We start from the raw sequence: 13,937 nt of genomic DNA, 5'->3' as shown, positions 1-13,937 counted from the left end.
CCCCCCCCCCCCCCACCCCCACGACGCTTCCTGCTTTCCTTTCTCTCCCGGCTTTTCCCGCTCCTCTGGTAGCTTCTCCAGCGTTTTCTGGTTCTCAAAGAGTTCACAGTCCTTCTGGGTTCCACCCCCCCCCCCCCCTGGGAAGCTTCCCTCGTTTTCCTCCTCTCTCCAATTCTTAATTCTTTGTCTTTCCTTTGCTCTGTTCTCTGCCTCTTTCTCTAGGCGCTTTGATCTTCTCTCCTGTTTTAGCTCCTGGAGTTTCTGCCTCTTGAGCTGCTGTTTCTTCCGCGAGGCATTGCCCAGGTGTTTGGAGTCGGAAGAAGCCTTATGTTGCAGGCGGTGGCCTTGCGGTCCTGGCCTTTCCCCGTGAGCTGCAGCGGCGCGTGGCGCTCGGGACTTGGATGCCGCGCCAGGTGGGTCCTCGCGGTATGCGACGTTCGCCCGGAAGTTCAAGGGTCCCCGAAACTGAAGGTGCGTAAGTTCCGGCCTGTCGTCTCCTCCCGTTGGGGGTCCAGCATGGGGATGCCCACGTTCCATATGTCCCCACACTTATCTCAAAGCACCTTGACCACGAACTTCCTCGCTGGGCTGACTCCTCAGGGCAGCCCCTCCGGGGACTTGGTGCCTGGCGGCTCCCTGGGCAGCATTTCATTCCCGTCCTTTGTGTCATGGAAGAAAGAGTCCCAGTCCCAGTGTGTAGGGAAATCAGTCTTGAACTTGGTGGCATGCGTCTTGAGGACTTCAGGGAAGCTTAAGGACCTTGTGGTGGAGGCAGGCCAGTTAAAACGTGATCGGATTCTTGGGGCGCCTGGGTGGCTCAGTTGAGCATTTGGCTTCCGCTCAGGTCATGATCTCCTGGTTTGTGGGTTCCGGCCCCACATGGGGCTCCTCTGCTGACAGCTCAGAGCCTGGAGCCTGCTTTGAATTCTGTGTCTCCCTCTCTCTCTGCCCATCAACACTCTGTCTCTCTTTCTCTCACAAATAAACGTGAAAAAAAAATTAAAAACCAAATAAAAAAACTTGACCAGATTCTTGCCCACCTGGCCATCTGAGAGGATGAAGTCCATGATGCCCTAGGGAATCTGCAGGGTGGAGAAGCGGCGATTGTGCACCATGGCCTTAAGCCTTTCCAGCACCTCCCAGCTGGAAATGGTCCTCCCCGGCCACCTCAGCAGTGATGGGCCATGCTGATGGTCACCTTCATGATGGGCTTGAGACAGAGGCCTACAAAGGCCAGAGCTCCACTGTCCCAGACGTGTCATGGACTGCGGTAGCCGTTGCCTTAGCCCGGCTGGCATGGCCACCCTGCCCGGAGCCATCACTTTTGTTGGAGGTGCCCTTGGAGCCACCGGCCACCTGCCCCTGTGACTGTGCTCAGTGCTAGAGATACAAAGGTGCGTGAGACCTCAGTCGAGAAAGAGAGAAATAATAAGAGTATAAAATATGCCCTCTGGGCTGCCTTGTTCACAGTTATATGGACACCACCTGAATACTGCAGGATAATTGTTTGTTGAATAAATAAATAGATGAATGAGTGCAGAGGATGAAAGGTACACAGAATAGAGAGATTCAGGAAGGCTTTGTAGAGGAAATACTGACTGTCATGCATTAGAAAGAGGTAGCTGGGTAAAGCAGGCTGGAGAAAGTATTCTAGAAAGAGGAAAGGCGAGGTTGGCTCTGGTTTCCAGTAACTGATTACGCCTGGATTTAGAGCGTGGTGGACAGTGAGTCCCAGGATGAAGACCTCATATGTGAAGTTGCTAGTTACGATTCTATTTTAAAATCAGTGGAGAGCCATTTTTTTCTTTTAGTCTTTTTTTCCCCCCCTTAGAGACAGAGCCAGTGGGAGAGAGGGGCAGAGAGAGAGAGAGAGAGAGAGAGAATCTTTTTAAAAAATATTTATTTATTTGGAGAGAAAGGACGGGGGAGGGGTGGAAAAAGGGAGAGAGAATCCCAAACAGACTCTGTGTTGTCAGTGCAGAGTCCAGGGTGGGGCTAGAACTCATGAACTGTGAGATCGTGACCTGGGCTGAAATCAAGAGTCGGACACTCAACTGACTGAGCCAGCCAGGTGCCCCCAGATAATACCAGTTTTATAGGGAAGTTTGACATGGTTTTAAAACTCAGTAGATTGAGGATATTAACAAATAAATGAAGACCTAATATCCATAAAGAAATACTAAGGAGGGCATTCACTTTCGAAGGTCTCCTTTCTGTAAAGAGAGCTTTCCTACTGTTCTTCCTTTCTCTTCTTCTACTCTAATAAACTTTGGAGATAAGAAACAAAAGCGATGGATGTAAAGAACAAATAATTTAAAAATTTTAAAAGTAAGTCATTTAAATTAAAAAAGAACTACAATAATAGATGGGCTGGACTTTAGATTAAACACAGAGAACAAATTAGAGACATGGACTAAAGCCCTGAAGAGTCAACCTAGTATGAAGCATAGAGAGTCAAAGAAATAAAAATATAACACAGCAGGTAAGAGACCTAGAGGTCGGGACACCCTGAGTGACATTAACTAAGGAATTCCAGAAAAAGAGATTAGAGGAAAGGGTGGAGAAGCAACATTTGAAGATGTCATAATTGAAAATTCTCCAATTTGCAAAAAGACTTTAGGATTTGTTTTCTGTTCATTCATTCATTCATTCATTCAGCAAACACTGAATGAGCACTTACTATCTGTACAGTCTAGGGTAGAATAGGGTATATGAAATAACGGTGGTAGAATCTGAGCCCTGATGGTCTCACAATTAGTAGGAGAGATGGACATGTTTAATTAAAATGTAATGTAAAAAAGGCTATGATAAAGGACATAGTACAGAATCAAGAAGGAAGAACATTTCTGGCAGGACTAAGACAAGCCTCCCTCTCAGAGGAGATGACGTTCAGGCTGGGTCTTGTAAGTTTCCTTACATGTAAGTTTCATCCATGTGATGACCCAGGATCATAAAGATGGATTTTTCTCCCCAAATAAATTCAGTGCTATATCAATTAATACCCAAGGGATTTTTTTTGAATGAAATGTGACTGAGTATAAAATTTATATAGAGAAGGGGCCAAACTAATTAACCAAAATACTTTTGAAAAGGATAGCAGAAATGTACCTTCCCGACTGTCAATATTAATCTGATGAGTTTTAACAACTAACACGTTGTTGGAGGCATTTCTTAAATGTTGAGAATAATTCATCCTGATTGTCTTTCAGTGCCCAGCAGATGTGGATTTTTTATTGCTTTGGCATTACTATACAGGATGAGTTGGGGAAGAGGGGTGGCAAGACCAGAGTCGAGCTCACGTGCCGGTACTTCAGAAAGTTGGCTGAGACATGCTAAAAATGGAGAACAAGGATAGTAAAAATGGAGAAAGAGATCTGAGTTTAAAAAAAAAAAATGCTTAGGAGAGAAAATCAGCAGACCTTGAAGTTCACCTTTGTTGGAGGGTAGGTGGGTTGGGCAAGAGGCAAGAGAAGGATAACGTTAAGGTATCCAACCTGGATAGGTGGTTGGACAGTGGGTCTATTAACAGCATGACTATCGGAGGAAGCCCAGGTTGGGTTTACTCTGGGACATGTTGATTTTAGGGTTCTCTTGGACGGAGAAGTAGGTATCAGGAAAGTAACAATGGAATTTGGGAGAGCTAGAGGCAGACATCTTACGTAGTTGTTGAAGTAATAGAAATAAAATGCCCTACCCAGATTCCAAGTTCAACAAGTAGAGGAGGAGGACAGCGCAGGTGGGAATCACCTCCAGGGGGAGATGATGCCTGTATCTGGGCCTGGAAGGTTGGGAGGGTCTGCAGAGGCAGAAATGTAATGCAGGGCAGCCTGGGCAGGGCAGATGCAGAAGCTGAGTGAGAACGGAGGGTGCTGATGCTGGAGAGTTTTGGCTGGTTTGGCAAGAGAGAGGAACCTCCAAAGGTGGTGAAAAAAGAGAGGGCTAATGGGGCACTTGGGTGGCTCCGTCGGTTAAGCATCTGACCCTTGATGTCATCTCAGGATCATGGGATCGAGCCCCGTGTCGGGCTGTGCGCTGTCAGCGTGGAGCCTGCTTGGGAATCTCTCTCTCCCTCTCTGCCCCTCCCCAGCATGCTCTCTTTCTCTCCCTCCCCCCTCTTTCTCTCCCTCCCCCCTCCTTCTCTCCCTCCCCCCTCTTTCTCTCCCTCCCCCTCTTTCTCTCCAAATAAAACTAACAAGACAACACAAAACAAAACAGGGGCCAAGCACAAAGGAGACCTTCTCATTTTTCCCTCCACACATGCAAAGTGACAGGTACACCCTCACCTCCACATTTGTTGCAAGTTGGGTGGCATCTCTCACACGTCCGTGTGTTTTGATCCGCGTAGTAATGCTCTGGGCAGGTGCGATGACACTCTCCCTTGGAGCGGAGCAGGAAGAAAAACGTATCGCAAGACAGGCAGTCGGTGGGCCGCGGGCCGCGGCACGCCTTGCAGGTCTTGCTACACCTCTCACACCGTCCGGTGGCTTCTTCCGCGTAATATCTGAAACCAAGTGCGGAAGCGAAGACTGAATCCCAGGCTTTGCTCTTGGGTTGGGTGTGGTGGGAAAATCGAGGTCAGCCAGACGGTGATTGTTTCCGAGTTGGGGGACTTTAGGCTCGACTCGCTAACCGTACTCAGTAGATACATTACCACAGGGCACCCCTCCTCTTACCACGCTTCGCTTTACGCGCTTTGCAAGCATTGTGCCTTTTACCATCTCGAGGTTTGTGGCAACCCTGCGTTGAGCCAGTCTCTTGGCACCATTTTTTCCAATGCCATTTGCTCACCCCGTGCCTCTGTCACGATTTGGTAATTCTCGCAATATTTCAAATCTTCTCATTATCATACGTGTTTACGGTGATCTGTGCTCGGTGACAATGGCTCATTGAAAGCTCAGACGATGGCTACCATTTTTTAGCACTAAAATATTTTTCAGTTTAGGTGCGTACATCGCTCTTTTAGACATCATGCTCTTGCACCCTTCATGGACTATGGTATAGTGTGAACCCAACTTTTATATGCACTTGGAAACCGAAACATTCATTTGACTTGCTCTGTTGCGATAGTCACCTTACTGCAGTGGTCTGGGAGTGAACTGCAGTATCCCCAAGGTACGCCTGTAATGATACTAACAAACCTAATGATTCTCTGTTTTCTTATCTTTAAATTGGGCACGGCAATCCCTTCCTTGCTATTTGTGAGTACTAAATTAGGTAACACGTATGAAAGGACCTAGGACTTATCGTATGTTGCAGAGCTATGATAATTGTTCACTGCTTTTGCCTTCCTTATACCTATATGCCTCTCCACTTGAACATTCAAGTCTCAGGTTTCGTAGAATGGGATCCGGTTATGGAGGATGTTCTAAATGGATCTCTGAGTGATTCTTCTGGCGCCTCAATTAAAAAAAAAATAATCTTGACCTGGGAGATGATGTGCGTGATGCTAATGTTTACACAATAGCAGGTGTAACCTCGTCGGAAAGATTTTTGGAGGCTGACGTAACAATAATCCCTGTTCGTTAACTTTTTACTGCGTACCCGATCGTACGCTAGGGACTTCGTAAACATTAGTTCCCTTTGTTGAACCTAGAACTGAGACACTAGAGCGTGACAGTCAGGAGCTTGCCTTTTGCAACAAGACTGCTTGGGGTCAAAGCCAAGCTGTTCCAGGCATGAGCTGTGCAACTTTGGCCAATTCACACAACGTCTCTGTCTCAGGTCGTCATATGGGGCTTAATGTTAGCAGCTGAAATTAAATAAGTTATTATTGAGAAAATAGTTACAACAGTGCCTGGCACATTATAAATAATGCGTGTTAGTGATAATTATGAACTGTATGTTAAACCTCAAAGCAAACCTTACGGTTTAGATATTATTGTCCCTATTTTATGTATGTAAAAACTGAGGCTCAGAGAATTTAGACCACTTGGCTCAATGTCAAACAGCCAGCGAAGTGGGGTAATGTGATTTCAACCTACCTGGTAAATACCGCTATAGCAAAGCAGTGCAAAGTAAATAAGAATATTTCAAGCAAGATAGACGAGAGGAAAGAAATCATGGACAAAGATGAACTTCTAGAGCTCATCTGACCCTCCTTGGCATCTCTGGACGTTGGCACACTGAAACTATCCTAGAAACTGGAAGGTCTGCCCTTGGCTTCTCTGGCGTGAAACTATCCGCCACATTAGGTTCCTTAAAGTTTCTTTCAGTTCCACTAACTTGTTGGACACTAAGGCCATGGCTAAGTCTGCCTTACTCAGCCACCTGTCACTGACCTGAGTGAATGCACCTGTACCTCAGCGGTCAAGCCTTGTTTTACCTTCAACGGGTGGGTGAGGAACAATTACCACCGAGTCAATCAGTAGGACTGGGGTATGAGAGAGACAGGGTCATGAAAGGAACACAAGGGGAAACTTCAGTCATGAAGTGAAGGGTTGATAAAGCCCACAGGAGGCTCAAAAGAGAGAGCCACAGGGCAAGGTAGAAATCCGCACTTGCCCACCCAGAGAATATACAGGCTGAAGTCAGAAGATCTGATTTCTAGTCTTGGCTCCACTGTGTTTTAGAAGCTTTGCGACTTTGGGCAAGTCACGTAACCTCTTTGAGCCTCGGTTTCCTCATTTTTAATACGGAGAGAATAATATCAATCTCATAGGATTAGTGGAGAACTAAATCATCATATAAAAATATATTCTGAGTAGAAATACTTCGTAAACTCTGAAGTAGCATGAATGTGTTTTACTAACATGATGGGTTTTTAAGATGAAAAGCATCAATAAGAACTGTGGGGAAGAAAGCTTCTTAATACCTAGTAGGTTTTAAAAATTATCAAAGAGGAGCGCCTGGGTGGCTCAGTCGGTTAAGCATATCCGACTTCAGCTCAGGTCATGATCTCACAGTTCGTGGGTTCGAGCCACGCATCGGGCTCTGTGCTGCTGACAGCTCGGAGCCTGGAGCCTGTTTCAGATTCTGTGTCTCCCTCTCTCTCTCTCTGCCCCTCCCCTGTTCACGCTCTGTCTCTGTCTCAAAAATAAATAAGCATTAAAAAAATTTAAAAAATTATCAAAGAGTGAAAGATGGTGGGGGGGGGGGCGGTTACTAGATACGATTAAAAGAAGAGTACGATACCACTGCTTACTTTGATGACTTTTGCACGAGGTGGCTATGAGATGCCCAGATCCTCAATGCCCGGAAGAGGATTTTGTGCATAAATACAAACAATAATGGGAGCCTTGAAAAACCTGCTCCGAGGTTAAACACTAACATAACTATATGTGTTGGTAAAGGGTTCAGAAGATCATATACCTGCCTTTCCAAGGCAAAGAGATTTAACAAATCTCAGATGTAATGTATGTGGGACACTGATTTTACAAAAAGGGACAATCTCCGTTAAATATCTCCACTTATACCTCATTAATATCCCATTTGTTCCCCATTAAAGAGATTTATGGCAACCTGTGTGTCTCCTCTCCGTGGGTAACTTTACAATGGAACATCTGTCTTCTTAACTCCATGGTCTACAATCAGTTGAGATCACAAGATTACACCCTCTTGCGTATAGGAGTATTTAATGACTCGATTTGAGGAAGATGGTGTTTCCTTTCCGATCTTTTCAGGCACTTTGTGGAATGAAGATCAAAGGCTAAGCCAGGTGGCCCCATCGCCTCTCTTGTTCGGTAGGGCCCTTTCTTCCTTGATCTATATGGCTGGTGTTTTTGAGGGCCGCTAATGTGTGTGACTTTGTGCTGAGTATTGTAGCAATATGTGCGAAAAAATAAGAGGCTTGTTTTTTTTTCGAGGCGCTCGTAATTTTCTTGGTAAGAAATATAAAAGAAGCATAAATTCTTGAAGGTCAACATCTTTGCATTACTCACACCTCCAACGTGTTCTTTATTAAACATGTGTCGAATGAATGAATGACCGAATAGACGAGGTAAATCAAAACACAGGGTAGTGTATAAGGCCCACAATGAGTAATGCAGGCAGTAGCTGCTATAGAAACTGAAGAAAAGAAAAGTGATGTCCTATCTGGGCAGAAGCATTTGGAAAAGTCTGAGGTTATAGGCTTTCATTTTGGGTCCGGAAACTCTCGGTGCCTTTCAGTTACCGATTGGGAAGGAAGAATCAGCAACAGGCCCGTAATCAATCTTTCTCTTTATTGGTGATTCCTGGGTTGGGGGCGGGGAGGGATGTCCTGGTCAAATCTTTCAAATAAAGTGGTAACCCGATCCCCTGATAAATACACTCAAGATTTTCCTAGCAAAAAATAATAGAGTTCTCATATGCAAGGGGCTTTTAGGAGAACGTATCAGTGTCCCTACATTGCTTATGGGAACTAAACCTGCAAATAATGGATTTATGGGGACGTGGTAGGTTGGAGCATTGGTAGGGTATAAATGGGGATATGTAACTGAAATGGTTCCCTTTGTAAAATTAATGCGCCGCATACATCACTTTGATCTCGCCAACAGAACAAATCCTAGTGCGGAAGAGAAAGAACCTACATTTATGGTCTTAAGACTGCTCTGGGGGAAGAATCCTTTGCCTCTGCCTTGTGATTGCTTGTACCTCGAAATCAGTAGCGAAGTTTGGCATGTGAGCCTGACCTGATGATTGGCGTCTCGTGTTATTTCACCGGGTCGCTCGCCTCTCCCACGTCCTCATCCATTACTACGAACCAGCTGAAATCCTTTAGAGACCATGAGACCTTGGTTGGACTCTCGTCTTCGTTTCTTACCAGCACCGAGACTTCAGTCTGGTGTTCTGTAACTTAGCTTCGATGTCTGCACAGGGGGTTTGCCAGTAGTGATATCTGGAGTGGCTTTGGGATCAAATGAGGGAGACGTGTAGCGAGCACCTTACCCTTCCCTGCACTGGGGCAGGCACTCCTTTTCCAGCTGGAACGAGCTTGGTTGGCAGGAGAGGCACTGTGTGCTGCGTCTCCCTTCACATGTCCTACAAGAGCTGTGGCAGGGCGCACACTGGTGGCTGTCCTCATCAGCGTAGTAGCCCTCGGGGCAGTCCTGCACGCAGGTCATGTCTGCCAAGGAAGGAAAAGAGTCTGTCATCGTATCAAGTAGGACACACGTCTCCCAGCCCTCCTCTATGCGCTCCCCAGAGTGAACCCTGGTGGGGGGTGGGGGAGGATGCTGGATGAAGGGGACAATGTCCTTGTCAATGCCGTCCTTCTCAGGTCTCCTGGGTCCAGATAGATGCTAACACCTTCCAGGTCTTCAGAATATCCCTCTCCTTCTTCCCTCTCTCCTGTGCCCCTCCCTTGTTCCTTCTCTTAGCTGAGTGGGCTTTGTTTCATTTTTGTTCTCCCATACCCGTGTTACGCTTAATCATGGGATCCCTGGGAACCCGAGAGCGTTGCTTCACATTAGCCGTGACCTTCGAATATGATCTGCTGGAGGTGGCCATCCTCAGACCGTGCCATACTTCAAGAAGACGTATTAATCAGCGGATGCAAACTCAAGGGGAAATTTTGATGAGGGGGTGAATGCCTGCATGTTCGTAAAGCGTCCCTGCACGGACTGCTTATTAATTGCGAGGGAAAATAGTAACTAAGCAGTGGACACATCGGACAGCACCTCGAACAGAGGGCCGTGGTCCACCTCACTGATGAGGGGCAGGGGAACATCCTGGGTTTCCAGAAGGACGTGACGTCTCCTGTGAAGCATTCTGGCCTGAGAGTGCATGATCTCTGTCTCATCGTGGGGAGCTTCGCACAGACTTCAACAGAGGGATAGGGGCTGTATTCTTCTCAAATCCCAATATTATATAGAAAAAAACGTCTGTGGCAACGTTTCCGGTTAAGGGGGGCCTCAGACTCATGGCAACTAAAAGCAGTACCTGATTGGAGACTGGACCTTGGTCTACAGGGGGATTGCCACAATTACAAAACAGATGAAATAGTCTCGATGCTAAATTCACGTGCATTGACAACTGTACTGTGGTCGGAAACAAATATATCGTGGCATTCACGTTGACAGAGACTGAGACCACGCTCACGATCGGGCAGACGGGGTACAAGATTAGCAGCGGGTCAAGTGGGTAAAGGGCACCCGTGTGGCGTTCTTTGTGCTTTTGCCTTTTCTATAGGTTTGAACATGTTCCAAATACAAAGTGAAAAATTAGAAAGACCCTACCCAGCGACCGGGCCCCAGGCATCGTGCAAGGCGGTTTCCCCCATGGAGGGAGAGAGAGCCCGCCCCAGAGGAAAAGTAACTCACTGAGAAGAAGGCTGTCCCTCGGGCAGGTGCGACACTGGTCCTCTGCGGGCCCGGTGCAGCGGAAACACTTAGCATGACAGGGCTTGCATCCCAGAGCCTCGTCCCAGTACTCAACGGGGGCACATTCCTTGTGAGGCACACAGCGTCCGTGGCTGGCCACCCCCAGGCCTTCCCGACAGGTGGTGCAGGTCCCAGGCGACGAGCAGGTCCGGCAAGACTTGTGACACTCTGTGGGCGGGGTGCGGGCAGGAGACACAGTGAGAGAGGGCCAGGGCGCCCCTGGAGGGTGTGTTCACGTTCCTTCCTCAGTTCTTTTAGAGATTTCTAGGGCTCTGGGCCAAGGGCAGGGGGCCGTGAGTTGGGTATGGCCCTTGGGACTCTGCGTAGAGCGTTCTCGTCCGATGAGTTTCGCATTCTCTCTAATAACTAGAGAGCCCCTTCTTGCAAAATTACCAAAACAGCAATAAAGTAATGATGTGCGTGCGGCCTGTTCAGCACCGTAACTCTTGTTCTGTGGCCCCCCACTGACCTCCCAGAACACCTTGAGCTTATCACTAATGGAACAATTGTTGGGATGTGTTACAATTACCCATTGACAAAAAAAAAAAAAAAAAAGGCCTCTTGTAGTCACTGATGAATGCATAGTACCTATGAGAGGGCCTGGCATACAACAGGCTCTCAGTAAATTCCTGTTAGACAAACAAAATGACAGCAATTCATTCCCCCCTCGCGGTTTTTAGCAATTGCTGTTCCCTCGGCCTAGAGTTCTCTTCTGGATATATGTGTGGTTTGTTGCCTCTGTTTGTCCATGATATCTTCAGGCTCCCTCTCTCCAATTGCGACTCCATTCTGTCCCCTCCCTTGACTTATTTTTCCTTTTGCCTTCTTTAGAGTCTGTCTTCCCCAGTGGAATATAAGCTCCTTGAGGCCAGGAATCTGCCTGAATTGTCCCCCGTATTTCCCCAGGCCCGGAGGAGTGCACGGCACCCTGAGGAGTGCACGGCACATAGTAGGCCCCCAATAAGGGCTCACTGAATGCATAGACACACTGAATGCATAGAATGCATTAGTATTATCTAGATCAGAAAACTGAGGCTGGAAAAGGGCAGGATTAGGGGCTGAACCCAGGAGTTTACTAAGAGCTCTTTCTGCCCCAGTGCCTTGGGATAGGTATGGGATTCTTAGAGGTGCCTATGCTACCTCATAGTGGATAATTTGGGTGATCTGAATGGATCCCAAGCCCTTGTGTGTCTTAGAGGAGATCTTGCTTGGTTCCGGATGCTTCTCTGCATCTTTATTTCTCCCGGTACCAGCTTCCCTCAGTCTGCTTTTGGGCTGGTGGCAGGTGCCCTGGCCTAGCAAGGAGAGGCCTCAAGTTCCCAACAGTTGAGCTGGCCTAAGGGGAGCCCAGGCATCTGTACGGTTGTGTGGGGTTTTTTTGTTTGTTTGTTTTTGTTGTTGTTTTAAAGCTCCCCAGGTGATTCTAATGGGCCACCGGGGATGGGAACCAGGGGCCTTTCTCAATGAGAAAATTAAATCAGGTAAATCATGTAAACGTACTGTGAGGCCTGTTAAGTCTTCCGTGTGGCAAATTACCTTGTTGTTGAACATCAGAAAAGGGCCAGAAATGGACCCTCTGTTCCTGCCCGAGCACAGGCAAGGTGGCATCTCAGCACTTCGGCCGAGTGGCTCAACTGTCAAAGAAACGGACCCCCAAGCTCGCTCCCGCCCCGTCCTCTGCGCATTTCCGAGCCCGTGTTCTTTCAGGTTGACACGAAAGGGTGCCTTCCGTCAAACACACAAAAAAGTATACCCAGATCACAGAGCCAGAGCAGAAACTTCGGGAGCCAGCTCCGTCTTCCTGTCCCATGACATGCACAACGTTTGCCTGAGGACGTTCTGGGTTTTTCCTGCCACGGGCGCTCGCCCTCAAGCCCCCGCTGTTGTTGGGACCCCCTCTGCCTATCTGGCCAGCGTTAGCTTGGTGGCAACATGGGGCAAAGTTCCGACCGGCTGCCTAGCTGGAATGAACCCTGGAACTCTGGAAAAGTTCACCCGGAATGATTCATTTGTTTGAGGATTCTAGTAACAATTTATTTTATTTATCCTGCTCTGAGGCAAACAGTTTATACCCGGCTCAAACATAAGGAGGCACAAACAATAGCAGATCTCTACTTAAAAGTGCCGAGTAGGTGGTCCCAGGGAAGGAGCTGCTGAAGCGGATGAGTCAAGGAGGGAAATCTTAGGGAGGAACCGAGGAGGGAGACGAGAGGCGCCGAGAAAATTCTCTACGGCACAGCTTTCCTTATGCTGCTGTAAACCTTCAGTGGCTTCAAGTTTTAAGAAAAAAAAAAAAGAAAACAACCTCTCGTATGAGGTGCCCGAGTAGTTCAGTCGGTTAAGCATCCGACTTTGGCTCAGGTCGTCGTGATCTCACAGTTGGTGAGTTCGAGCCCTGCATCTGGCTCGCTGCTGTCAGCACAGAGCCTGCTTGCTTCAGATCCTCTGTCTCCCTCTCTCTGCACCCCCCCCACCAGCATTCTCTCTCTCTCACAAAAATAAATAAACGTTAAAAAAAAAAAAAAGCTTCCATTTTGGGCGACTTTCAAAGCCTTATCTCCCCTGGGAAGCTTCACACAAGAATTCTTTTTGATCAGCAGTTCGGAGCCACTGTTGTGACGAGGGTCAACCTGATTTATTATTAAGAAGAGTTAATATGGTCAAAGCTTGTGAACGATTCATTTAAAAGGAAGACATAATAAATTAGAGCCGATTCAAAAGCTGCTTTCTGGAGCAGGAGGGAAAGGGCTTGGGTGACGACTCTGGGGCCGGAACCCTACACACCCCAGCACCTGCCCTCTGCAGAAACCCACAGCTGAGTCAGGCGCCCCTGGGTGCAGCGCTTGGCCACGCCCCCGGAAGTCTATACCTCTGCACTCCTTGGTCTCTTTCTCATAGTAAGTCCCTGCCGGACACTCCTCCAAGCAGCGTCCATCATAGAGAACCGAGGATGACTCAGCACAGAGGTCACAGTCATCCGCTGAGGGGCCATCACACTCCAGACAGTCTTCGTGGCAGGGGACACACTGGCGTCTGTCTGCGTAGTAGCCGCGGGGACAGGACTGATGGCACATGTCCTTGTACAGGACGGACTCAGGCATACACTCTGGGGGGGGGGGGGGGAGGAAACGGCAAGTTAGCCCTGGGGCACAGGAGAGAGGGATTCATTCCTTCCACACTGACTCCGCCGACCTGGGTGTTAACGTGTGTGCGTCCCAAGCCCACCCTGTCAGGGCGCACCCCCCACGTCTCCAAACTTTGGGAGAGAAGACCACACAGGGGGGCCTGAGGAGAAGGTGCAGGGTTTCCAGCCCGAAATGATCTGCCCCTTGGAGGTTCCAGAAAATCGCAGTGCTGTGGCAGACGGGCGGTGGCCGAGATGCTGGGGGTATCGTTTGAAAACCCGGAAGGCTGTAATGGATTTTTAAAGTTGTACTGAGCCCCTCGCACTCTGTTCGATCCCCAAGTGGTTAAGGAATTCTTGCATTAGTTAATTTTTTATTCACTGCTAGGGTAGATCAATGAAATAGACGCGGTTACTCAGTGTGAGGAGGGGACTGTGGGTTTCTTTGATTTTGACTCATTGTCTTATTTGGGGGGGAACCAAGAAAACGCTTTCAATCGCGCCAAGAGAATCCT

At 48.0% G+C, this 13,937-nt stretch overlaps 1 protein-coding gene across 1 annotated transcript in view; it reads right to left on the bottom strand.

The window, feature by feature from the left end:
* PCSK5 (proprotein convertase subtilisin/kexin type 5) overlaps positions 1-13,937 on the bottom strand; it is a 445,686-nt gene that overhangs the window by 13,809 nt on the left and 417,940 nt on the right. Inside the window, exons 32-35 of the mRNA XM_049633868.1 lie at positions 13,168-13,404; positions 10,239-10,466; positions 8,866-9,043; positions 4,284-4,501 (exon numbers count right to left, since the gene is read on the bottom strand). Coding sequence (XP_049489825.1) covers positions 4,284-4,501; positions 8,866-9,043; positions 10,239-10,466; positions 13,168-13,404 — 861 coding nt within the window. The remainder of the gene's footprint in view (positions 1-4,283; positions 4,502-8,865; positions 9,044-10,238; positions 10,467-13,167; positions 13,405-13,937) is intronic.

This window comes from Panthera uncia, chromosome D4 (genome assembly GCF_023721935.1).
Source record: "Panthera uncia isolate 11264 chromosome D4, Puncia_PCG_1.0, whole genome shotgun sequence".
NCBI classification, from domain to species: domain Eukaryota; kingdom Metazoa; phylum Chordata; class Mammalia; order Carnivora; family Felidae; genus Panthera; species Panthera uncia.
Note: the sequence above shows the minus strand (reverse complement) of the source record. Positions and strands in the feature narration are given on the sequence as shown.